Source organism: Chiloscyllium plagiosum, unplaced genomic scaffold (genome assembly GCF_037043375.1).
Source record: "Chiloscyllium plagiosum isolate Xiang-an unplaced genomic scaffold, Cpla_swu_hap1 HiC_scaffold_27, whole genome shotgun sequence".
In the NCBI taxonomy this organism is placed as follows: Eukaryota; Metazoa; Chordata; class Chondrichthyes; order Orectolobiformes; family Hemiscylliidae; genus Chiloscyllium; species Chiloscyllium plagiosum.
Window position 1 is genome coordinate 14,800,741 of NW_028270165.1, and position 27,808 is coordinate 14,828,548.

The 27,808-nt window shown below is 45.5% G+C and overlaps 1 protein-coding gene across 1 annotated transcript in view; it reads left to right on the plus strand.

The window, feature by feature from the left end:
• The window catches only part of LOC148143194 (uncharacterized), a 67,602-nt gene that overhangs the window by 37,838 nt on the left and 1,956 nt on the right, over positions 1-27,808 (plus strand). The window contains 2 exon segments of the mRNA XM_087975785.1: positions 22,865-23,086; positions 23,088-23,395. Of these exon segments, the coding sequence (XP_087831911.1) occupies positions 22,865-23,086; positions 23,088-23,395 (530 nt within the window).

Genomic DNA, 27,808 nt, shown 5'->3' on the forward strand with positions numbered 1-27,808 from the left:
TCAAATCACTTGGCTTCCAGGAAAACAATTTATTTACACACTGCTGAATGAAACCTTCGTGACCACTCCATTGACCTGTGTTGCCACCTTCAGGGTACAATTGACTGAACGCCCAGATCTCTAACTCCCCCTCGCGAGAGCCAAGAGTCCTCAGTTCTATTGAGAGGGGGAAATTGGCCGACAGTCATCTGTATATTAGAGAATGCATCAATTTAAAAAAAACTGAGAAGGGCATTCCTGACAGAAGATTCAACAGAAGGCAGCACAGAGTATTCCAAGAGACATGTAACCTGGCTGTAATCTGAGAGACTAAATTCCATTTTTTGTTACGAGAGGGAATCATATTTATTGGATCAGCATATCATGAGAATCTTGGTTCATTCCAGAACAGTCAGTAGTTAGAAGGGATTTATTTGATTTGTTAATAGTTTAGTTCATCTGTTCACCGTTACTGTTGGATAAATAAATGGATTTTTGTTGATTTTAAAGTGTCAGGGATTTATTTTTAAACATTAGAGCAGGTTACACCACTTTTCACATTAATTTTACAGATTATAGGGTGATGCGCTTCTCTTTGGGTGTTTTGGTTTGAGATCTCTGGTGGGGTGGGGGTTGGTGTCTAACAGTATTGACGTGATGTCATGCTGAATGCAGTGGAGTCAATATTAATCCCAGCCTCTTGCTCTGGTTGTGGGTGAATCGCCTTAATTTGGCCACTGACTCAGAAACACACAGAACCAACTGCTGAAACAATGATTCACACTTCATTGCACGCAGCAACCAAAACTAAAACCTCTCAAGTAAGCAAGTTCAGTCTCACCGCTGCCACCCTCCCCCCACCCGGCTATCACCTGATTGCTGGCAGAATTTAACCGAGTTTCCATCGACTCTCACCGCTGCCACCCTCCCCCCACCCGGCTATCACCTGATTGCTGGCAGAATTTAACCGAGTTTCCATCGACAGTGCCCATCTCTGGAAGTGTCAAGGGGTTTGACGCAATATTGTTCTTCCAATACTGCTGCTGCAACATTCTGGAGCGAGAACGTAGAACAATACAGCACAGTTCAGATCCTTCAGCCCTCGATGTTGTACCAGCCTTTTATCCAACTTGAAGATGAGAGTAGCCTGCATTCCCCTCAATTTGCTGCCGTCCATGTGCTTGTTCAGCAGTCGCTTAAATGTCCTTAAATGTATCTGACTCTCATTCCAACCCTGGAAGTGCATTCCATGCACTCACCATTCGGAGTAAAAAACCTACTTCTGACATCTCCCCTTAACCCTCTTCCAATTACCTTAAAATTATGCCCTGTCATTTCTGACCTGGGGAAAAAGTCTCTAGCTATTCGTTCTATCTATGCCTCTCAACATACAGTACACCTCTATAAAGTCACCTCTCATCCTTCTTTGCTCCAATGAGAAAGGCCCTAGCTCCCCCAACCTAAGACATGCCCTCCATTCCAGGCAGCATCGAGGTAAATGTCCTCTGTACCCTCTCTCAGCTTACATAGCTTCCTGTTGTGGTTCTGTTCACCGAGCTGGGAATTTGTGTTGCAGACGTTTCGTCCCCTGTCTAGGTGACATCCTCAGTGCTTGGGAGCCTCCTGTGAAGCGATTCTGTGATGTTTCCTCTGTCATTTTCCCTGCACATCTTCCCTAAAATTAGGTGACTAGAAGTGAACACAATATTCCAAGTGTGATCTAACCAGTACTCCATACAGCTGCAGCATAACTTTACAGCTCTTAAGCTCAATCTCCCTGCTAATGTAAACCAACACACCGTACACCTTTGTAACAAACTTATCAACCGGGGTGGCAACTTTGAGCGATCTATGGACTTGGACGCCAAGATCCCTCTGTTCCACCACACTGTCAAGAATCCTGCCTTTAACCCCATAGGTTGAACAAACAGAGGAGTTTGGTGAAATGAGAATCATTAGATAAATGCTATTGAGCGAACTGATGGTGCTATGGCTGGCAAATCTCTGAGTTCAGGTGGACTTCATCAGAGAATTTTAAAAGGTGGCTAATGAGTTCATATTTGCATTAATGTTAATTTTCCAAGATTTATTTGATTCAGGCAAGTTTTCCTCAGACTGGAAATACTTCTGTTCTTGAAGGGAAAGATACATCACGGAAAATGTGGTCCCTTGAGTCTATGGCAATTAAACATTTGTTTTTGAATCAATTAAGGAGATTCTAACCACCATGTCAAAAAGCTCGTGGTAATTGAAAAGAATCAGCATGCTAAAATGAAAACGAAATGTTGTTTCACCAGTTTATTCATAGAATTCCGAGTGTGTGGAAAGAGACCATTTGGCCGATCAAGTCCTGCACCAACCCTCAAGTGCATCCCAACCAGATCCAGACCGCCACCCTACTCCCGTAACCCTGCATTTCGCATGGCTAACTCACCAAGCTTGTACATCCAAGGACATTACGCAATCCAGCATGGCTAATCCATCCAACCTACACATCTTTGGACTGTGGAGCCCCCAGTGGAAACTCACAAAGACATAGACAGAACATGCAAACTCCAAACAGATAGTCGACTCAAGACTGAAATCAAATAGATGGCCGTGAGAGGGAGCCACCGTGCCACCATGCTGTCCTAAAGGAATTCTTTGAAAGAGTATGTAAATTGAAGCCTGCGGATGTACTGAACTTGAATATCCTCAAGGTGTTTGACACGTTTTCACGAAAAGCATATTGCACAGAGGAGCTCATGTTGTAGAGTTATAGAACATCAACTGACTGGCAGAAAACAGAATATGCAAAAATGGTTCTTTTGTCAAATTGGTTGTATATGACAATGTATGATGGGGTTCCAACAGGCATCTCTGCTGGCTCCTCAACTTTCTACAATTGGATAGATGACTTACAGGAGGGGATCAAAGGTATGTGGTTACATTTGCAGGCAACACAAAGATAGATGGAGATGTACATTGTGGGGATGACATATCAATGATGCAGATTGATAAATTGGTTAAATAAATAAGCAAAACTCTTGCAAGTGGTGTACAATATGGTAAAATGCAATTTGTTACCTACTTGGAGAACAACTGCATAATTCTGAGATGTAGAGGGATCGGGGGGCCTTGCAAATAAGTCACAAGTTAGAATGCAAGCACAGCAAGTGATTAGAAAGGCCAATGACATAAATGTAAGGCGATTATGCCTCAGTTACAGAGCAATGGTGGGACTACATCTTGAACACGGTGCTCAGTTTTGATATCCTTACCTAAGGAAGAATGAAAATGCATTAAAGGCAATTCACAGAAGGTAAACTAGATTGACACCCACAATGAACAGACTGTCTAATGGAAAATCATTAGACAGGCAGGTCTGACTTCCAACCAGAGTTTGGAATAGCAAGGGGTGATTTGATTGAAGTTTCTATGAGCCTCAATGGTCTTCAAAAGATGGATGTTGAGGGATGTTTACTTCCTGTTGTGAACGAACAATTAGATCACCCATTTATAGAGTCATAGAGATGTACAACATAGTAACAGACTCTTCGGTCCAAACCGTCCATGCTGACCAAATATCCCAACCAAATCTAGTCCCACCTGCCAGCACCCGGCCCATATCCCTCCAAACCCTTTCTATTCATATACCCATCCAAATGCCTCTTAAATGTTGCAATTGTAGCAGCTTCCTCTGGCAGCTCACTCCATACACATACCAACCTCTGCGTGAAAAAGTTGCCCTTTAGGTCTCTTTTATATCTTTCCCCTCTCACCCTAAACCTATGCCCTCTAGTTCTGGACTCTCCGACCCCAGGGAAAAGACTTTGCCTATTTATCCTATCCATGCCCTCAATTTTCTAAACCTCTATAAGGTCACTCCTCAGCCTCCGATGCTCCAGCAGCTCAAATCCTCCAACCCTGGCAACATTCTTCTGAATAGTTTCTGAATCCTTTCAAGTTTCACAACACCTTTCCAACAGGAAGGAGACCAGAATTGCACGCAATATTCCAACAGTGGGCTAACCAATGTCCAATACAGCCGCAACATGTCCTCAACTCATGTACTCAATACTCTGACCAATAAAGGAAAGCATACCAAATGCCTTCTTCACTATCCTATCTACCTGCGACTCCACTTTCAAGGAGCTATGAACCTGCACTCCAAGGTCTCTTTGTTTAGCAACACTCCCTAGGACCTTACCAATAAAGTGCATAAGTCCTGCTAAGATTGGCTTTCCCAAAATGCAGCACCTCGCATTTATCTGAATTAAACTCCATCTGCCACTTCTCAGCCCATTGGCCCATCTGGTCAAGATCCTGTTGTAATCTGAGGTAACTCTCTTCGCTGTCCACTACACCTCCAATTTTGGTGTCATCTGCAAACTTACTAACTGTACCTCTTATGCTCACATCAAAATCATTTTGGTAGATGACAAAAAGTAAAGGGCCCAGCACCGATCCACTGGTCACAGGCCTCCAGTCTGAAACACAACCCTCCACCACCACCCTCTGTCTTATACCTTTGAGCCAGTTCTGTATCCAAGTGGCTAGTTCTCCCTATATTCCGTGAGATCTAACCTTGCTAATCAATCTCCCATGGGGAACCTTGTCGAACGCCTTACTGAAGTCCATATAGATCACATCTACTGCTCTGCCCTCATCAATCCTCTTTGTTACTTCTTCAAAAAACACAATCATTTGTGACAAAGAAGGAGGGAAATTTTTCGAAGGTTGTGCAGCTTTGGAATACTTTGCGACAGAAGATAGTGGAGACAGGACCATTGAATATTTCTAAGGCAGAAGTAGATTAATTCCTTTGCCTAAAAAGAATCTAAGGTTATGGGGGTGGATGCGAATGTGCAATGTATAACACAAAGTAATCAGCCATTATCTTCTTGGAGTGGAGCAGCTTAATGAGCCGAATGGCTTACTTCAGCTCCTAATTTGGACATTCATATATTCTGTTAGCTAGAATGACCTGAGTTTGATCAGCATATATTTCCAATAAGCCCATGTTGATTCTGCTCAGTCCTATCATTAATTTTTAACTGTCGTTGTACCTTTCATTTGATTCCCTGTGCTCTCTTCCTTCTTTCTAAAACAGTGGGATGACATGTGCCACTTTCCAATTACCACTTTCCAGTGAACTAGCGTTAACCACCAAGCCCAGGGAATTTAGCTACTTTAAATCCTATTCAATTCTCTGATGCATTTTTGTTTCATACATATTAATATCCGTCAGTTCTTTATTTATACTAGCCCCTACATTCGCCATAATTTCTGGAAGCTATTAGTATTTTCTACTGAATGACATTTCCATCACTGAACCTCTTACCAGCAACATCCTGTGATTTAAACCTGTGACCTCCTGATTCAGAGAGAAGGCTCATCCCTACTAGCAGCTGGTTTGGGTGTATGACTGTCACCAACACGGGGGCAGTTTGGGAAATCCATTCTTGTTGGGCCAGTAAATACTCAATTCACGCTGCTCAGCATCAAAGGAGTTGACAGTGTCATGACAGTGTCAGTACCAAAGGAGTTGACAGTCAGTAATTTGATTTATCTGAAACAGGTGAGATGTTTCCTGCCTCTGTGCCAAAAGCAAAGATCATGTCCAAAGAATCTGTCCCTAGTGGAGGTTTACTGCTAACAATTGGAGTGCAAGACCTTTGTCCTTGGTTACTGATAGCTTATTGCTCGAGAGGTTGGATCAAGGGGACACCTATCTAGTTCTTGGTCAACTATCAACTATCCAGGGGCAGGGGGGGCATCAACTTGTGCAGAAAGGAGCAGGAAGAAGCTAAACAGCATTCATGGGTTAAACGAATGAGTGGAAAAAATGTTTAATGTCACCCAGTACGACAAAATCAGAACCATTTACTTTTCACCCAAGAAAGACTGATTGGAGAACTGCTAAATGATGAGAAACTAAGCACTATAAAAGGGAAAAAAAGACTTTGGAGACCAAGTACACAAATCATCAAAAGTAGCAGACAGGTACAAACACCAATTGAAAAATACAAATAGAGGCCTCTATTACAAAGGAGATGAAATACATGGGGTTGAAAATTTATGTTTCAGTTCCAAGCATCATAGAATTCTAACATCACAGATAGACACCATTGGCCTGTCATGTCTGATAACTGCATTCTGGTGGAGTTTCCTCGCTTTCACATTTGTGGTGTGAAATTCTAACACTACCTCTGCACACTTCTGGAGACCTCGAGTTTACAGAATCACGCCACATTCCTCTCTACCTCCTCCAGGAATAACCATTTCTCCTGAGATACTGCCAGTTCCTCAGATTACTTGGTACCCCCGAATACAATCCACATGTCAGGAAATCTCTGGTGCTGCCCCTACACCAACAGTCACCCTTGGAACTGAAGAAAATGCAGAAATCTAAGGTGCAAAGAGACTTGGGTGTTCTAGTCCAGGATTCTCTCAAGGTAAACTTACAGGTTGAGACAGTAGTTAGGAAGGCAAATGCAATGATGACATTTAATTTGACAGGACTTGAATGTAAAAGTCGGGATGTACTTGAGGCTTTGTAACACTCTGGTCAGGCCATATTTGGAGTATTGTGTGCAGTTTTGGGCCCAAATCTCAGGAAGGATGTACTGGCCTAGGCGTGTGTTCAGAGGAGGTTCACGAGAATGGTCCCAAGAATGAACATCTGAACAAATAAGGAATGTTTGAGGACTCTGGGTCTATATTTAATGGAATTTAGAACGATGACGGGGGATCTAATTGAAACCGACAGAATTCTGAACAGACTGGATGTTGGGAAGATGTTTCCTTTGCTAGGAAAGGCTAGGAGCCGAGGGCACAGCCTTAGACCAAAGGGAAGACCCTTTAGAATGGAGGTAAAGAGAAACTTCTTCAGCTAGAGTGGTGAATCTATGGAATTCACTGCCACCGAAGACTGTGGAGGCCAGGTAATTGAGTACATTTAAGCTGTGAAAGATAGTTTCTTGAGTATGAAAGGGATCAAGGGTTACTGGGAGAATGGGGTTTAGAAACTTATCAGCCATGACTGAATCGCAGAGCAGTCACAATGGGCTGAATGGCCTAATTTCAGCTCCTATGGTCTTATGATACACTGATGTGTGGAGAGGTGAGGAACGGGGGGAAAGAGATGAATACAATTAAGGGGAAGCTGGATACAGATGAGGGAGAAAGGAAGAGAAGGAAATATAAGAATTGTACATTAAATTACAGAACACATGCAGAGGGATCTGGGCATATAGATCCCTGAAAGTGGCAAAGCATGCAGCACGTGGTCAAGAGGGCATACAGCACGCTTGCCTTAAGTGTAAGAGTTGGCGAGTTATGTTACAGCTATTTATTCCGGCCACATTCATAACATTGCGTGCAGTTCTGGCCAGCATGCTACCAGAAGGACCTGGATGCTCTGGGAGAGGGTGCAGAGAAGGTTCACTAGGATGTTGCCTCTCATGAAAGCAAAAATCCTCTTTGGATTTCTTTTGATTTGCGAAAACAGGTACTAATGTGGGTCTTTTGTAAAAGCAAAGTGGTATAAAGCAAACGTGCGATAAGTGGGGGATATCAGTTTGCTGATGAGGGATGGGAAGGGGCGATGAAGAGGGGTAGGTGGAGGCTCAGGCAGAGCAAAAACACTGATAGAGGCCAATTGAGCCGACCAGCCTAGCCCTGTGGGACAGAGACAAATGTATCTATTTCAGACCTACCTGCAGGGGTTGGACAAACATTACACTCCATCCAGGGTAAAAATGTCCTCCATCTGCTCCTGCAGATCAATTCCGTAGGGAAGGTGCTATCAGACAGCACTGGAAGTAAAGTGGGTGCGAGAGCAGCAAACCCGACAGAAAGGATTCTCTTGCCCCTCCCACTTCACCCACTAAACAGGGTTCAAGGTGTGACTCAGCGGCAGTAACAGCAGAATACACTGGCACGAGAGTGTGTCCAGCAGAGATTCACACGATCGATCCCTGGAATGGTACGCCTAACATACGAGGAATGGCTGATGATCCTGGGATTGTATTCATTTGCATTCGGAAGGTTGAGGAGAGATCTAATAGAAACTTACAAGATCATGCTTGGCTATGAAAGGCTGGATACTTGTAAGTTGTTTCCATTAGGCGGAGGAGACTAGGATCCAGGGACACAGCCTGATAATTTGAGGGGGTCAATTTAGAACAGAAATGAGGAGACATTTCTTCAGCCAGAGAGTGTGGGCCTGTGGAATTCATTGCCAGGGAGCGCAGTGGAGGCCAGGACGTTAAATGTCTTCAAGGCAGAGATTGCTAAATTCTTGATTAAGGAATTAAGGGCTACAGGGAGAGTGTGGGTAAGTGGAGCTGAAATGCCCATCAGCCATGATTAAATGACAGAATGGACTTAATGGGCTGAATGTCCTTACTTCCACTCCTATGTCTTATGGTCTTAATTCATCGATGTTGACTAGATATTCTAAATTAATCTAGTCCCATATGCCAGCACATGGCCCATACCCCTCTGAACCCTTCCTATTCAGAAACCATCCAGATGCCATTCACATATTGTAATTGTACCAGCCTCCACCATTTCCTCTGGCAGCTCATTCTTTACGCTCAATACCCTCTGAGTTAAAAAGTTGCCCTTAGGTTTCTTTTAAATCTTTGCTCATCCACCTCACCCTAAAACTATTACACTTTAGTTCTGGACACCCACAGACCCAGGGGACAATACCTTGTCTATTTACCCAATCCATGCCTTTCATGATTTTATAAATGTATACAAACGCCTCTGCCGCACTCGAGAAAACAGCCCAAAACAATTCAGCTCAAACCCTCCAACACTGGCAGCATCCTTGTAAATCTTTTCTGAACCCTTTCAAGTTTCACAACGTCCTTTTGATAGGAGTGAGAGCAAAAGTGGCCTAACCAATGTCCTGTACAGCCACAACATAACCTCCCAACTCCGATACTCAGAGGATTGGGAAAGTTGTATTTTGTGGGTTTTGAAAACTGGGAAAGAATGGCAGTATAACCTGAACTTTTGAGGGTCAGTTTGGAAGCATCAACAGTTCGGGGGGGTGGCAGAAAGAAGAGATGAGGAAAGGAAGCCAAATGTGCTGCAGCCAACACGGAGCAAGAACAGAGGATGTAAAACTGTTGCAGCCAGCTTGAAGCTGCAATGTGGATCATTGCACGTGCTGTACTTGAACCTGATGCATTTATTTGTGGGAATCAGATGCATTTTAAAAATAAAAATAAAGTATCTCCCCCTCCCCAATTGCTATCATCCGTCCCTCCTCACCCGGGTAATTAAGATACATACCTGAGTTGGCAGAGTAGATTCCCTCCTTGGATTCACTCCAGTTGCTACAAGTGAACAGATTTCCCCCTCCCTCTCTCCCTCCCAGGATGAGGAGCTGCCCAGAGGAGGGTGTTTCACATTGAAACTGATACTGCCACTTCCGCGTTGTGATGTCACAAATGGGGCAGGGAGCGGGGACAGGCCGAGAGCAGAACTCTGCAGCAGATGGAAGGAGAGCAGTTTGCAAAAATCCCTTCCCTTCAAAGAATCCTCACAATCTGGAAGCAGGCCACTCGGCCCAACAAGTCCAAACCAACGTCTGAATGGTAATTCACCCATATCCCTCCCCTTATTGCCCTATATTTATCCCAGAGTAATACACCGAACTTACACATCCCTGGACACTATGGAGGGAATTTAGCCTGGCCAATCCACCCTTGAAGATCTGGATCCCAGACGGGACCCCTCCGTCTCGAGATCGGTCAAAGAACGAACAGAATGCAGACTGTACAAAGCAAAGTTATCAGTTTAATAAAGCAAGGCAGTCTGACGCAATTCTGTCCAGCAACACAGAAGTTAAAGCTTCTGAGCTCCGTGGCGAAATTGCAGAATTACTTTCGAAAATTACATATCATTTACATGTTTTTTAAGAGACAGCACAGCCTTAAAAGACCAATCAAATGTAATAAGGTGACATGATTGACAGCAGGGTTAGTCCAATATTTCCTAGGAAACAGATTGTTTTACTCTCAAAATCATCCTGTGCTTGCTAGTTCAAGGTTAGTTCGAATACCAAATTCATATGATTCATATTATTAAACTCCATTGTTTTCTTTTCCCCAAAGCTAACCAACTCAGCAAAGCAGCAATTCAAGTTCACAGTGTCAAATCATAATCTGAAGCTATTTTAAATTGAAAAGCCATTTAATAAAAACCTACATACACCTGTTGCTCCTAACAACAGCCTAAATTCAAATTTTAAATTCTCATCTGCCCCTGGGTTCATCTCCATCATTGCAAGCTCATCAGACGAGCCCCTTGCAAGGGGGGGGGGATGATAAAAATCGAACTTGCCCTGCTGTGTGGACTTGCCATTGCCAGCATTGGTGCACAAGAAGGGACAGTTTACCTGTGCGATCCCGAGCAACCAGAGACTGTGCACCACCTATGCCAGGAAGATGTCCTTGTCTGCTGACGGACTGTACATTACCAAGAATGACTATTGCAGTGGTCAGAGATTGAACAGGAGAAAGTGAGGGCTGTAGATGCTGGAGATCAGAGCTGAAAATGTGTTGCTGGAAAAGGGCAGCAGGTCAGGCAGCATCCAAGGAACAGGAGAATCGACGTTTCGGGCATAAGCCCTTCTTCTGAAGAAGGGCTTATGCCCGAAACGTCGATTCTCCTGTTCCCTGGATGCTGCCTGACCTGCTGCGCTTTTCCAGCAACACATTTTCAGCTTCATCAGAGATTGAACAGTTCGTTTACAGAACAAGTCTAAGTGGTCTTTACCCTGTAAAGGTGTTGTGTGCCAGTTTGATACCAGTTGTGCTATGAGCTACCCTGGTAAGCCTTGCCCCATCCAAATAGGTCACACCACAAAAGTGAAGATAGGAAAATGTTATCTTTCGATTACAATTTGTTTCTTCAAAGTCACAATAGAATATTTGGCAGGGATGAAGTGGTCTGTTATGTGCTGACTTCAGCAAAAGACTTTTTGACCCCTAATGGCACCAATGTCTTCCCAATTATGGGATGGGTGGAACTGTTCTGGTACAATAACCGCATCTCTTACCAAAAGACCTATCTATTGAACAGCCTGAAGGAAGTCACAAAGACAGGCATGCCTCTTATTGGCAAGGTCCCTCCCTTACCTGCACTAAACCTGGTTATTATTTTGAATAAAGTAAGTACTCCTCATGCTGTAACAGTAGGAACATAGTCTCCACTGAGTTTTGCACAGAATGGAAGAACCCAAAAGCTCTACAAAACAGTAATATCACTCTTTGGGATATGCAGCTCTCAGTGACTTTTTTCTGTAGGAGGATTTTCAGGAGTTATTAGCCATCAAAACCGTACTTATATCGTTTGTGGCATCACCCTTTTGGGTAATGAGACAACTGCTGCTTTATTGAGATCAGGATTTAAAATTTGAATTTAGGCTGTTGTTAGGAGCAACAGGTGTATGTAGGTTTTTATTAACCACAAAATTGCATTTCAATTTTAAATATTATTTTAAAATAAATATAACAAAATAGCTTCAGGTTATGATTTGACATTGAACTTGAATTGTTGCTTTGCTAAGTTGGTTGGATTTAGAAATAAAAGAGAACAATGGAGTTTGCATAATATGAATCATAAGTAATTTGGTATTCGAACTAACCTTGAACTGGCAAGCATGGGATGATTTTGTGGTAAAACAATCTGTTTCCCAAGAAATATCGTTGGACTAACCTGCTGTCAATCATGTCACCTTGTTACATTTTATTGGTCTTTTCTTGTAATTCAGGCTGTGCTGTCGCAAAAATAAATAATTCGTAATTTTCGAATGTAATTGTGTAATTTTGCCACGGAACACAGAAGCTTTTAACCTGTGTTGCTGGACAAATCTGTGCTAGGCTACCTTATGTCATTAAGCTGATAACGTTGCTTTAAATAGACCGTACTCCTAGTGATTCTTTTGACCGATCTCGGACCGAGACACCCAATTGAGGGGGTCCAGACCTTCACCCCAACCTGCAGAACCCCGAACACCATGGATACACTTACCTCGGCCAATCCACTCTAACCTGCACATCTCTGGACACTGGGGGTAAATTAGCATGGTCAACATACACTAACCAGACCATCCTTGGGGATTATCAGTAATTTAGCATGGCTGAACCCCCCTAACCTGCACATCGCTGGACAGTATGGGGAATGAAGCTCGGCCAAGGCCGAGGTTACCACGAGGTTGGAATTCTCTCCCAGAAATGACAGTGGATGGTGCCCTCACCAAGATGGCCGCCCGCGCTCCCCGCCCCAAGTCAACATGCGCCTGACCCTCACAAAGATGGCGGCTGGTTGCCAGGCAACCCGAGAGCGCCTTCGCCGGTGAAGTAAACACTGGGCCTGTGGTGATTTTATTGGAGGCCTGAGGCCTCCCCCTCGGAGTTTATAAACTCCCCAGTCTCCCTCCTCCCGCGGTTCCCAATCCTACCCTGTCTCACTGTCTCCTCTCCCCGGGGGCAGGAGCCAGGTCTTGGCGCTCGGGCCTGGCGACCTCCCCGGGATGTTCCTGAAACCTGGTCCTGTTCTGAAGGAGGGTCACCGGACCCGAAATGATTTCTCTCGGCACGAGCTGCCGGACCTGCTCAGATTTTCCAGCGGCTCTTATGACTTCAGCCACCTACACCATTCTGCTCCCACACTCAGTAACACTGCCTCAGTCCCGCTGCAGGACCTGCACTGCACATGCGCCAGCTCACAAGGGGCGGGGTATGTGACGTATCCCGGGTTGAGGGGGCGTGTCTGTGGAGGCCACCAACCAATCGGTGACAACGGGGGCGGGGCGATCGTTTTGCCGGCCCCCAGCCTCCAGAAAGGTGTTATTTAAAAAAGTTTCACCGTAGTGTTTTTTTTAACTTTTCAGCCTGTTGTGAAATGTTATTCTGGACCTCTGGAAGGGTCAAACATTAGGAAAGTTTCAAACCTAAACAAAGTGATATTAAAAAATATAAATAAAAATAGGTAAGTTAACTTACAAAAGAGACCTCGCACTAAATATCAAAAAGGACAGCAAAAGCTTCTGTTGGTTTGCTAATGGAACAGAGTCGCTGAGCTCAGTGTGGTACCTTGGAAGATGAAAACTGTGAGTTCATGGGGGAACATTGAAGTGGCAGAGATGATCTCAGTTTTTATGTTGGCAGACAACAGAACTATTCCTATTAGAATTGGCAAGTCAGAGGCTATAGAAAGGGTAGAACTTAAACAATCAACGTTGAGAGGGTAAAGGTACACAGCAAACTATTTGGATTGAGGACAGACAAGTCCACTGGTGCTGATGGCCTACACCCTGGGTCCTGAAGGAAGTGGCAGCGGAGATAGTGAACTCATTAGTTACAATATTCCAAAATTCTCTTAACATGGGAAAGATTCATTGCGTTTATTTAAGACTGATATACATATATATATGTTCCTGATTGTCAAGGGGATCAAAGGTTATGGGAAGAAAGTTGGAGAATGGAGTTGAGAAACATCTCAGCCATGATTGAATGGTAGAGCAGACTCGATGGACTGAATGGCCTAATTTCTGCTCCTGTGTCGTATGATCTTATGGTTCCATTGGATTGGAAAAATGCTAATGTAACACCTGTATTCAGAATGGGAGGGAGGCCATATGTGGGAAATTGCAGACCACTTCATTGAACATTTGTTATAGAGTCATAGGGATGTGCAGCACGGAAACAGACTCTTCAGTCCAACTTGACCATGCCAAAAGATATCCTAACCTAATCTAGTCCCATTTGCCAGCACTTGACTCATATCCCTCTAAACCCTTCCTATTCATCTACCCATCCAGATGCCTGTTAAATGCTGTAATTGTACCAGCCTCCACCACTTCCTCTGGCAGCTCATTCCATACAAGCACACCCTCTACATGAAAAAGTTGACCCTTAGGTCCCTTTTACATCTTTCCCCTCTCACCCTAAATCTATGCCGACTAGTTCTGGACTCCCCCACCCCATCAAAAAGACCTTGTCTGTTTATCCTATCCATGCCCGTCATTGTTTTATAAACCTCCATAAGGTCACCCCTCACCTTCCGAACCTCCAGGGAAAACAGCCCCTGCCTATTAAGTCTCTCCAAAATGCTCCAACTCTGGAAACATCAGTCTAAGTCTTTTCTGAATCCTTTCAAGGGAGCAGGCAGGAAAATGGGGGTGATGAGCAGTCTTGATCGAATGACGCAGCAGACTTGATAGGCTGAATGGCCTAATTCTGCTCTGTATTTGTGAACTTTTGAACTCTGGAGCAGGCAGGACTTGAACCCGATTCAGGGTTAGGATTACTACCTCTGTGCGACAAGACATCCATAAAAATATCAAATCCTCCCCATCGGGGAGTCACAGTCTCCTGAGTCACAGATGGGGATACTAACCACTACACTACTGAGGATGCTGGACAGTTGCAAGATGATGGAGATAGGAGTGGAGAATAGGTGGGTGCTTCAGGAAATATTATAGACATGAAAGTGTGAATGGCCTCCTTATGTACTGTGGAAAAACAAGGACTGCAGATGCTGGAAACCAGAATCTAGATTAGAGTGGTGTTGGAAAAGCACAGCAGGCCAGCAGCATCCGAGGAGCAGGACTAAGCCAGCCAATGATCTGACCTGTGCCACACAAGCACAGTCCCCCTGGAGTGTTACCAGAGGTATGTTCAAGCTGTAGGAAGAGATCCAATTCCCGGTTTGACCTGGAATGTAATCCCCACAGGCACACAGTGGCGGTGATCCACTTGCTGCACATGTGGGAAGGAATTCACCGAGTCATTCAAATTCAAACACATCATTGACTTCCTACTGGACAGAAAGGATTAAACTTCTCAGCAACAACCGCTTTTAAAAAAGTTTCATTTTTATAGTCGTAGAGAGAATCACAGTTTTCCAAATAATGGTGATGTTGAGAGACCAGGTTTGGAATGCATGGCCGCCCAGGTAACAATGGTTGCTATGGGGCTCACAGTGATGACTGAGGGGCCTTTAGATACTCGGTTGTTTCTGTGTTGTTGATGAGGCTTGGCCTCATGGACTGCTCTCTGAAATCAAATTCAAAATAAGTTTTGAAAATTATGAGAAAAATCATACCCAGAAAAGACAGTGAAAAACTGTTCACCATGGTAAAAGCATTGAGAATAAGAATGCAGATTTCAAATCCATTACAAGGAAGAAAATGTGATGTGAGAAAGAAATTTCACACAGTGAGTAAATAGATCTGGAAGACATCGCATGGAACAGTGGTTGAAGCGGATTCAGTTAAGAGCATTGGAAAATTATTTGATGACAAGCAATGTACCAGTTTCCAAGGAAGGATCAGGAAAATGGCACAACGTCAGAAAGCTCATTTAGAGAGCTGCATGGACATGATGGGCTGAATGGTCTGCTTCTGTGATTTAGTAATTCAGTGGTTCATAATTGCTTATCAGGTCTTCGTCAGTTGTGAACGTCAAGCGAACATCTGCTATTTTGTATGGTCAGTCATGGAGATCAGTCAGATCGATGTTTTATAACTGCAGGGATTGGGACTAGGACCCCAGGTATTCACAGTCAGTGATTTAGATGAGGGAACTAATTGGAATATGTCGCAAATTGCAGATGCCACAAAGCTGTGTGGAAGGGAGAGCTGTGAGGAGGATGCAATGTTGTTTGGACAGTCTGAGTGAGTGGGTAAATGTATGGCAGGTGCAGTTTAGTGTGGATAAATGTGAGGTTATCCACTTTTCTAGCAAAAATAGAAAAGCAGATTATTTGAATAACTGTAACCTGGGAGATGGGAATGTTCACCAAGAACTAATCCAAGATGGAGGACCAGACAATTTGTGGCTGTAAGAGCTGCTCCTTTTTTGAGGCATTTTCAGTGTTGGAGGCGATTTCCTTGAATTCCAGGAGCAGCAATTAAAGTTTTATATGCTGTTGCATTGTTTTGGAACTTTAGAGTAAAAAAATCAACAAAACAGCACTTTCAAAATGGAGAAAGACAGCTAAAGGCAGCGAGCACATGGTCTGTAAGGGAGAGAGAGAGAGAGAAAGAAACCTATACTACTAATGGACACAGCAGTGAATCTGCATAGTTACTGCCTTTGCTGTTTGAAATCATGTATCTCTGGACATCTTGGAAAAATTAACAAACAGCAAAATTCACAGCTGATCTTGGAGGAACATGTGTAGGAGAGCTCACAACATAGGAACAGATTAGTGCGTAGTTTTTAACCTGTTACCTTGCTGTTCGTCTGCAGTAGTGAATAGAGTGGGTTCTTTCTTGATTATATGTTGTGAGATTTTAGAAGTTCACCAGCGACTCCACAACAGGGAATGTCCAATCACCTGCTCCAAGCACAGGAAGGGATTCATCAATTCTTCCAGACTGCAGACGTACTCGCGGGTCCACACCAGGCACAGCATGCTCACCTGCTCTGAGTGCGGGAAGGGCGTCACCCCCTCCTCCAACCTGTGGAGGCACCAGTGAGTTCATGTGCCATCGCAGGGTGACTGAAGGAACAAGGGCCAAGTGCCATTATCGACTGGACTATCAACCCAGTTCTGGAGACTCCTCGGAACTCCTGGGTTCGAATCCTGCCACAGCAGATGGCGGAATTGGAATTCAGTCAGAAATCTGGAGTTCAGAATCTAATGATGAAATAATTTTCTGGGGAAAGAAAACCCTCTGATTCACTCATGTTAGAGTCTGTCTGCAACCCAATCTTGAGTCAGACTGGTTCTGTTTCCAAAGTAGGGATTTACAACATGTCACATGGATTGACTGCCTGAAGATTGTGTGCTTTTTGAGCAAAATATAATGTATCTGCAAATAAAATTCTGCAATTGCAATTTCACCCCATAAACTGATGTGTGTGCGTGCATGAGAGTGTGTATGTATGTGCATAAGAGCATGTGTTTGCATACGACCATGCTTGGTAAAGTGTGTGAGTAATGGGGTACAAGCCTGTATGAGTGGGGTCACTTGTAGTGTCACATGAAACCAAGGTCCCTGTTGAGGCCATCCTCATGGGTTCCAAACTTGGCTATCAGTTATACAACACACACTGGAGAGAACAGAGTGGGGCTTGTCTTTCAATTTGCAGAAGGTGGGACGCTCTGGATGCTGTGATCCAGGGCAAACACATCCTGGAGAACATTCATTCAGAGAGATGGAGCTGGAGGCCAGGCTGCAGACATGTTGAGGGTAAAGTGGGAAAGTTAACCAGGCACTTTATTCCGGGAGACGGTCATTCCCCTCTGGAGAGAGCCTTTTGTTTGCATCAGTGGACAGGGTCAGGAGGGTGTAAGTGCAGGTCTGGCAGGTAAAGGGAATCTGATAGAGGGCTGCAAGTGGGAGGAGCTAACTGGTTGGGCAGTGGGAGTAAAAACAACATTGGGGAGGGGGAGGTGGTGGTAAGGGACAGAACAGTGACAGGGATGGTCTCCGTTCCCTGCAATTGTCAGCAGGAGCACAGATGGCATTGGTGTCTGTTTGGTGCCAGGATTCAGGAACTGATGTGCTCAGGGCTGGAGAAGTGAGAAAGTGAGGTTGCAGTGGGTGTGGTCCAACAATGTCAGGAGGAGAGAGCCTCTGTTGAGGGCATATGAGAAGTTAGAAACTACTAGGACAAAGCAGAACATCAAATCTCGGGGCAGCACGGTGGCTCAGTGGTTCATATGACTGCCTCACAATGTCAGGAACCTGGATTCGGTCCCACTCTTGAGCAGCTGTCTGTGTGGACTTTAACACGTTCTCACCCTTCTGTCTGTGTGAGTTAACTCTGGGTGCTCTAGTTTCTTCTCACAGTCTAAATATCTGCAGTTCAGGGTGGATCGGCCGTGCTAAAGTGTCCACATATGTGCAACTGAGGGTTGGTTAACCATGGGGAACTGCAGGAAAAACAGGTGGGTCTGGATGGGATACTGTTTGGAAGGTCAGTCTGAATTTTATGGGCCAAATGGCCTGTCGGGATTATATGATTCTACTGCATTAGCCAAGCAGCTATTGAGAAACGATTGCCTCATGTCTGCTGTGAGTGGAATGGGTTCCAATTCATGTGACACTGACACCAGTCCTGAGAAAGGTGGGATTTGTGCTGTTCCCCAACCATTTGGTCCCCATCCACTTTCTCTCCTCACACTCTGCACCCACCAATTCTCTGTGCTCAGCCTTCTTCTCTCTCTTCCCCTCATTTTCTGCACCCCATCCTCATCTCCTGTCATTTTCTCTCTCTCTCTACCCCCATTCCCCTGTCCATTCTATCTCCCTCCTACCATTCCCCCATGCTTTCTCGTTCCCTCTTTGATTGCTGTATCTCTTTCTCAGGAAAGAGAGAGAATTGATAGTGATGACTCTACCTGGAAGACAGGGGTGTGCAAGAAATGGCTGATCTTTAAAATTAAGAACAGCTAAAATGATATATTCAGAAACATTGTTAACATCTAAAAGTATATGAATTTATTTTTTAAAAAGCTGTAGTCATGTTTCTGAAACTTACATTGAAATAGATGCATAGAGTCATATAGCAGAGAGAAACAGATCCTTCAGTCCAACTCGCCCGTGCCCTCCAGATATCCTAAGTTAATCTAGTGACCCATTTGACAGCATTTCGCCCATGTCTCTCTCACACCTTCCTATTCAGGTACCCATCCTGACCCTGATGCCTATGCCGTCTAGTTTTGGACTTGCTCTACCCTGGGGAAAAGACATACAAAGCCGGACGAAATTCAAAAGGAATAAAATGTCGAGCCACAGGGAAAAATAAAATTGTGGCTACAGCTTTTTTTCTCCTTTGACATTTGGACGCTTAAAATCTGTCAGTAACGCCAGCACCTCCACAGAGCATACTGCGCATGCTTCTCTGTGTCAGCGAGCACTGCGCATGTGCTGCGGTGTCAGCAATAACTGCGCATGTACTGCGGTGTCAGCAAAAGCACTGAGCATGCTCGTCGCTGTCCGCGGAAACGGCGCTTGACTTTCTTCTGAAGGACCAATGGTGAGACCCGGAGGACCAGAAGGAGCCTGGTCCTCCTGCCAATCAGAGCCGCCTCTTTGTCTGAATGCGGAAGTTGGGCCGTGAGTTTCTGACGCTGCTGTTATTCCTCTCTTTGGATGAAGATTGAGCTTCACCCTAGACTGCAACTCTGCCCAACATCTGTGGGTACGGCACTCTCTTTTCTCACCCACTTTTTCATTTCTTTTTCGTTCTGGGATTCAGTTGCTGACTTGCACGATGAAGGGAAAGGGAGTGAATCCAGGGAGGGACAGACTCTGGAAAAGTTGGTCCAGGTCTGTGTCTCAATTGGCAAACGCACAGCAAATGCAGTACCACAATGTAAAGTTAAAGCCTCTTGCTTTTAAAAAAAGGCAGAAAGGATGTGCATGGTTTAAATGATAATATATTGGTATGTGGAGAAAGTGAGGACTGCAGATGCTGGAGATCAGAGTCAAGTGTGGTGCTTGAAAAACACAGCAGGTCAGGCAGCATCCGAGAAGCAGGAGAGTCGATGTTTTGGGCACGAGCCCTTCATCAAGAATGATGTGTGGATGTACAAAGGGACGTCAGCGTCCTTCTGCACCAGTTGTCAGACAGGTGCAGCAAGCAGTCAGCAAGGCAATAGGAATTGAGTTCAAAAATGGGGTTGACTTCCTGCAATTAGGTGTGTGTGGGGGGGGGGGTGTCATTGAATATATTCAAGGCTGAGGTCATCTGACTTTTGAACAACAAAGAAGTGGATGGTTATAGGGGAAGGCAAGGAAATGGTTTTGAGACCATTGCAGAATCATACAGCACAGAAATAGACCCTTCAGTCCAACTAGTCCATGCTATGTTCGCATACTAAACTAATCCCATCTGCCAGTGTTTGGCCCATATCCCTCTGTCACAAAGCTGGTCCTTTTGCTAAAAGCTGGTCCTTCTTCTCAAGGATACCGTGTCCTTGGGTTTTTTTCAGAGTGGTGGTAAAACGGCCCCGGGCTCCAAAACAGATAGTTTAGTACAGAAATGAAAAGGGTATTGGTCGGCTTTTTTGTTTATACGTCAACAGATGAGACTTTAGGCCCAAGCTTTTATGTTTTCGCAGTGACCTGCATAATGAAAGACGAGTGATCTGTCGTGAAATCTGAAGCCTTGTTTGAGTGAGTTCAGCAGTGGCTGTTAAACTCTCTCCTGCCCTTCTAACTTCGACCTGTCAGCCTCTGTTTCAGTTTTACTGTATGTTTAAGGGGTTTGTTAATTGGGACTGTTGTGTACATTTGGAACAGCATAATTAAGTCTAGTTTAGTTAGACTGAGTTCTGTGGGTATTCTATATTCTGTTCTTTGTGTTTCATTCTGTATTCTTGTGAATACATTTATCTGTTTTAAATCCTGATAGTCAACCAAGCTAACTTTGGGTAATTTTCACTGTGCACTTACTGAAACAAATAGCAAAGTTACAGTCTGTGCTGCCTGCTTAAGAATGTTTTGAGTGGTCTGGCCTAGTCCATAACACGTCCAAACCATTCCCATTCATGTCCTTATCCAAATGTCTTTTAAATGTAACTGTACCTGCATCCCCCGCTTCCTCTGGAATTCATTCTGCTTACGAACCATTCTCTATGGGAAAACAAAGGTGTTCCTCCTGTCTTTTTAAAATCTTTCTCCACTCACCTTCAAAATTTGCTCCTTAACCTTGAAACCCCCACTCAAAGAAAGGACACCTATCATTCACCTCACCTATATCCCTCATGATTTTATAAAGCTTGATAAGATCACCTCTCAACCTCTTATGCTCCAGTGAAAAAGGTCCCAGCCTATCCACCAAGATGTAGGTACATTCATATCCAGTTCAATATTGGTGCAGGCTTGAAAGACCAAATGGCCTACTCCTTCTCCCAGTTCTCTCTCACTATTTCCAGGATAGCAAGCGACCATAAGACCTAGGAGCAGAAATTAGGCCATTCAGCCAATCAGATCTGCTCCACCATTCAATCATAGCTGACAAGTTTCTCAATCCCATCTCTAGCTTTCTCCCCGCAACCCTCAATATCCTTGATACACAGGAACCTATTTATCTCTGTCTTGAATATACTCAGTGACTTGCCCAACACGGTCTCTGTGGCAATGAATTCCATAGATTTCGCACTCTCTGGCTACAAATGTTTCCCCTTTATCTGTGTTCTCAAAGGTCTTCCCTTTACTCTAAGACTGTGCCCTTGGGGCCTAGTCTCTCCAACCAATGGAACCATCTCCCCAACATCCACCCTGTCCAGGCCAATCAGTATTCTGTATGTTTCAATTAGATCCCCCAAGCGTGGGCTGTAAATCTGCGTAAACCAGACCCTTCAGGATGAGGTACAGCACGGGTTAGGTTCAGCAAAGTGAGAATGGAGGGAGATTGTGTGGGATGGAGATTTTTAGCGTTTAGGAAATAAGAGAGGAAAGAAAGTTCAATCGAAATTAGAATTGAATGGATGGGCTGATGGGCCGAGGAGTGGTAGATAAAGTTTCATTTAGATAAATGTGAGGTGTTGCATTTTGGAAAGGCACATCAGGGCAGGATTTACACACTTAATGGTAAGGCCGTGGGGAGTGTTCCTGCATCAAGAGACCATGGAGTGCAGATGTGTAGTTCTGTGAAAGTGGAGTCACAGGTCGACACGGTAGTGAAGAAGGCGTTTGGGGGCGCTTGCCTTTATTGAGCAGAGCATTGAGTACGGGAGTTGGGAGTCATGTTATGGCTGTACATGACATTAGTTAGGCCACTTTTGGAATACTGCATTCAGTTCTGGTCTCCTATGTTAGAAAGATATTGTGAAACTTTAAGAGAGTTTGGAAATGATTTACAAGGCTGTTGCCAGAGTTGGAAGGTTTGAGTTATAGGGAGAGGCTGAAAAGACAGCGGCTGTTTTCCCTGGAGCGTAGGAGGCTGAGAGATGACCTTATAGAGGTTTATAAAGGGCATGGATAGGAGTCCAAAACGAGGGAGAGAGAAAAGGAAATTTACACTGCAGTGAATCTGCACAGTTACTGGACATTGCAGTGCATCTGGACATTGCAGTTAATGAACAGCAAAATTCACAGCTGACCATGGAGGAACCTTTTGAGGGAGCTCACAGAACAGGAACAGAGAAGTGTATAGTGTAAACCAGCTGTAAGTCTGCAGTCGTGAATGGAGTGGATTCTTTCTTGATTATAGGTTTTACTGACATCTGTCTCTTGATTAAATTTTAAAAATATAAACCACAAGTACTGTGTTAGCCCGGAGCACTTTTTTAGAGCAAAAAGACGGTGCTATTTTCTGGGTCTGGAGATTGTGAAGGAGCAAAAGTGACCTTTATGAGAGTGATATGCTCTTCCTGTCAGATGTGGGAGATTAGGGAGAGTATCCATGTTACTGGTGATTATATCTGCAGTAAGTGTGTTTGCTTGCAAATCCTATTGGATTGCGTGGATAAGTTGCAGCGACAGTTCAAAGTAATGAGGAATTTACAAGACCTGGGGCTATGATGGTTTGGCAATTATAGGAAGGGAGAAAAGCCGCAACTACAGTCAGGGAGATGGGTTAACTCCAGGAAAGGTAGGGGGGGGGGGTAGGCAGGTAGTGCAGGAGTCTTCTGTGGCTGTCCCCATTTCAAACAAGTCTGCTGTTTTGGGAAATGTAGGGGGTGATGGTCTCTCAGGGAATGTAGCACGAACAGCGGTGTTGCAGGATGTGGAGATCTGGAAAGAGGAATTTACACCGAGGAGGGGCTGTACACACGTTTGTGTGCGGCTGAAGCTTCATCCATGGAGAAACCCGAGGAATCCTGCCCCATGGAGAAACCGTGGAAATGTGGCGACTGTGGGAAATGCTTCAGTTTCCCATCTGCCCTGGAGACTCATCGGCGTAGTCACACTGGGGAGAGGCCATTCTCCTGCCCAGAGTGCAGGAAGGGTTTTACCCGCTCCTCCAACCTGATGGTCCACTTGCGGGTCCACACAACGGAGAGTCCATTCTCCTGCCCCGAGTGTGAGAAGAGCTTTGCCCAGGCCTCTACCCTCGTGGCCCACCAGCGGGTCCACACTGGGATGAGATCCTTCCCCTGCCCTGAGTGCGGGAAGGCCTTCAGCAAATCCTCCCAACCTGCTGGCCCACCGGTGGGTCAACACTGGGGAGAGGCCCTTCAGCTGCTCTGAGTGTGGGAAGGCCTTCGGTAATTCCTCTGCCCTGCTGAGGCACCAGCACATCCACACCGGGGAGAGGCCGTTCCCCTGCCCTGAGTGTGGGAAGAGCTTTAAACGCTCCTCTGACTTGCTGGACCACCAGCGGGTCCACATGGGGGAGAGACCATTCAGCTGCCCTGAGTACGGGAAGGACTTTACCCAGGCCTCCAACCTGCTGAGGCACCAGCGGGTCCACACCGGGGAGAGGCCGTTTGCCTGCCCCGAGTGTGAGCGGAGGTTCACGTCGTCCAGTAACTTGCAGAGACACCAGACGGGGCACCAGCAGATTCCGCCGGCGATGCTGCTGTGGGTCACCCCCAGGACTGAACCTCCTGCCCGCTCTGACAGTGGGTGCAGTGGGAGCATCAGCGAGCTCTCTTTGTTTTCTGCTAGACAACACCCCCACACCCCTCCCATCATCCCCCAACCCCAGGTTGGCTCACTGGCGGCACAGTAGCTCAGCGATTAATGCCACTGTGTCACATCGCCAGGACCGGGGGTCGATTCCACCCTCAGGGTGACTATCTTTGTGGAGTTTGCACATTCTCCCCCCATGTCTGCAAGGGTTTCCTCTGGGTGCTCCCACAATCTAAACATGAGCAAGTGAATTAGCCAAGCTAAATTGTCCCAGAGTGTTCAGGGATGTGTCGGTGCAGTGTATTGTTTAGGGGGTAATGTAGACTAATGGAGTAGAGGAATGGGTCTGGGTGGGTTACTCTTCAGAGGGTCGGTGTGGACTTGTTGGGTTGAAGGGCCTGTTTCCCTGTAGGATTCTGTGAGCTTTGCTTGCAGTGCTGCTCACTGAGCCCAGGACTGCACGTTCCCACTGAAGTGATCCACACAAACCTCAGATGGCATCCAAACCAATGTACCAAACTAAAGGGGTAGCCATGGGCACCCGCATGGGACCCAGCTATGCCTGCCTCTTTGTCGGGTACGTGGAACAGTCCATTTTCCTCAGCTACACCTGTTCCTCCAGTACATCGATGACCATATTGGTGCCACTTCATGCTCTCACAAGGAGTTTGAACAGTTCGTCATCTTTATCAACACCTTTCATCCCGACCTCAAATTCACCTGGACCATCTCCCTTTCCAGGACCTCTCCATCTCTGGCTACCGACTAACCGTGGACATCTACTACAAGCCCACCGACTCCCACAGCTACCTAGATTACGCATCCTCCCACCCCACCTCCTGTAAAAATGTAACCCCTTATTCCCAATTCCTCCGCCGCATCTGTTCCCAGGATGACCAATTCCACCGTAGAAAATCCCAGAGGGCCTCCTCCTTCCAAGTTCGCAATTTCTCTTCCCACGTGGTCGACAATGCCCTCCAGCACATCTCCTCCACATCCTGCAATACTGCCCTTGAACCCCACCCCTCCCAACGGAACAAGGACAGAACCCACCCCCAACCATCCTCACCTTCCACCCCACCAACCTCCGGATACATCACATCAGCCTCTGCTACCTACAAACGGACCCCACCACCAGGTATATTTTTCTCTCCCCACCCCTACCAGCATTCCAGAGAGACCATTTCCTCTGCGACTCCCTCGTCAGGTCCATGCGCCCACAACCAGCCCACATCCCACTCCCGGCCCCTTCCCCGCCACCACAGGAAGGGTAAAACATGTGTCCATACCACTCCTCTTCCCTCCATCCAAGGCCCCAAAGGATCCTTCCACATCTGACAGAAATTTACCTCTATCTCCACCAGTGTACTCCACTGTATCCATTGCATCCAATGTGGTCTTCTCTACGTCGGAGAGACAGGACGCCAACTTGTGGATTGTTTCAGAGAACCTCTCTGGGACACCCACACCCACAAACATCGCCGCCCTGTGGCTGAACACTTCAACTCCCCCTCCCATTCCATCAAGATCATTGAGGTCCTGGGCTGTCTCCATCGCCAAACCCTTACCACCTGACATCTGGAGGAAGAACACCTCTTCTTCCACCTTGGGACCCTTCAACCACATGGAATCAATGTGGAATTCAAAAGTTTCCTCATGTATCCTCCTCCTCCTCCTCTTCCACCCGCCCCCCCCCCTGATCACAGCCCCAAGCCTCCACTCACCCTCCTGACCTGTCCATCACCGTTCCCATCTATCCGCCCCACCCTCCTCTCCGACCAATCATCTTCATCTGCTTATCGCATTCTCAGCTAACTTCTCCCCAACAACCCCCCCCACCCCCCCATTCCAGTTATCTCTCAGCGCTCCCGGCCCACAAGCCTCATTGCTGATGAAGGGTTTATGCCCTAAACGTCAATTCTCCTGCTCCTTGGATGCTGCCTGACCTGCTGTGCTTTTCCAGCACCACACTCTCGACTCTGGCCACTGATGTTGTCAGAGATATAGGACCTGCTCCAAACTGATCCACAGTCCAGTTGATGGGACAGGAAACCGCTTCCTTTCTCGAGACAAGTCTCCTGAAGAGAACTTGCTGGCTAACTGATGTACTGAACTTCACAGTGCTCCACTGCTCTCAGTTATCTGGAAGGGGTCCACACATGTGCCTAAGGTGGTGCTCGAGACCTTTAATATCTCTCTGGGATTGATCCCCATTCATTTGAGGCTGTGTAGTCATACAGCCTGGAAACAGACCGTTCAGTACATGATCCCCAACTAAACTAGTCCCACCTGCCTGCTCCTCGCCCTTATTCCATAGTCATAGAGTTGCACAGGACGGAAACAAACCATTTAATCCAACTCATCCATGCTGACCAGATATCCTAATATAATCCTACCGAAGGATGCAGGATTAAGAGTTCTCTTTGGCAAGAGACCTTAACAAGCTGTAGTAATGGACTCAAAGTATGCGATCATATTTCATCTCATATTTTAGAGACATGGTAACTAGATTTAGCCTGTTTACAATAATATATATAAAGAGGAGGGGATCATAACACAGGTAATGGAAAAATGAATTAGGAATGGAAGGGGTGGGGGGGAATGGTAGCTAAAATAGAGTGAAATGGGGGATTTCATTCAAACCTAATTTGGAGGTATGTATGAAAATGTAGAGACTGCAGTACTGAACATGACAGTAAAATGTCCCTTTCAGAAAGTAGCATGTGCAAGAAATCAGACAGAGATACATAAAATCCCTACAGTGCAGAAAGAGGCCATTTGTCCCATTGAGCCTGCACTGACACACCAAAGAGCATCCCACCCAGGATCATCCTGTTCTCCTGCATTTAGTATGACTAATCTACATAACCTACACATCACAGAGCAATTTCGCATGGTCAATCCACCTAACCTGCACATCTTTGGACTGTGGAAGGAAACCCATGCAGATAGGGAGAACATGCAAACTCCACACAGACACTTACCTGAGGCTGGAATTGAACCTGGGTTCCTAGTGCTGTGAGGTAGCAATGCCAAGCACTGTGCCACCCCAATATGATATAAAATTTAAACAAATGCTCTAAGCTGCAAATTTGTCCATGTGAAGAACTTACTGCAAATGATTTGAAGCAAGATCCATATGAATTGTGTTTTGGAAGAGATCCAGAACATATTTCATTAATGATTGAAAATCTTCGACCTTTGGAATGGTCTGCGAGAGAGAGTGTTGGAGTCAGATTCAATTATGGCATTCAAAAGATAGTTGGATCATTAAACTGAAAAGGAAAGTAATCAGTGTTCGGTGAAGAGTAGTACTGGATACTGTGGGTGATTATAATTAGGTCAGTCAGGTGAGTTCCCTTATTGGGAGTGTTCACCTGCTCTAAACATTTCACTTCAATAACCTTTAGATTCCCAATAACTGTCGGGTGCTTTCTCTGTTCAAGTGTCTACTCGAGTGACTCAGTGTCAAATTTTGTTCATGAATTGTTCCCCTGATATCTCATGAGAGGGGCTATGATATTAGCAGTTGTGGGTCACAATGTGCTCAAGTGAGAAAGAATAAACTGACCATTCTTAAATATTCATTTTTAAACCATGGAAATAAAATTAATGTTTGGAAAATACACAACTCATGTACTAAGAAGATCAGAAATAGGAATGGGAATAGGCAATTGACTGTTGAGATGCTCTGTCTTTCATCACCATCCATGGCTGATCATTTATCTGAATTCTCTTTCCTGCACGTTTTGTTTTCCATGTCTTCACCTGATGAAGAGGCTACACTCCAAGCGCGTACGATTTCAAATAGACGTGTTGGACTATAGTTTGTGTGACTTATGACTGAAAAAAAATTGAGTATGTTATTACACATACTGGAGCAGTGGGATTTAAACCTGAGCCTCAGGGCTCTATGGGAGACTACAGCTTCATCACAAAAAAGCCCCTCTGTAGTAAATAGGTCCTCTTCTGTTGAATGAGAGGAAACATCTTCTTCCTCAACAGGAGACATGACCACTGTACCCCCACAGCCCATTACAGTAAATTGAGCCCATCTCCTGTTGAATGAATGGGTGAGAACACCTTCCTCCTGTCCCCCTCGAGCCCATTGTAGTAAAGGGGCGGGGACAGTGAAGGGCCTGCGAACCTCTCCACCAATCCTAAAGGCTGCGGTCGGTGCGGACGAATCGGAGAGCGACAATCCGGGTTGTGGCTTCCTTTTTGACTGCAAAGCCGGCCGCCATTGGTCAGGTGGAGTAAGATGCGCTCTGATTGGAGGAG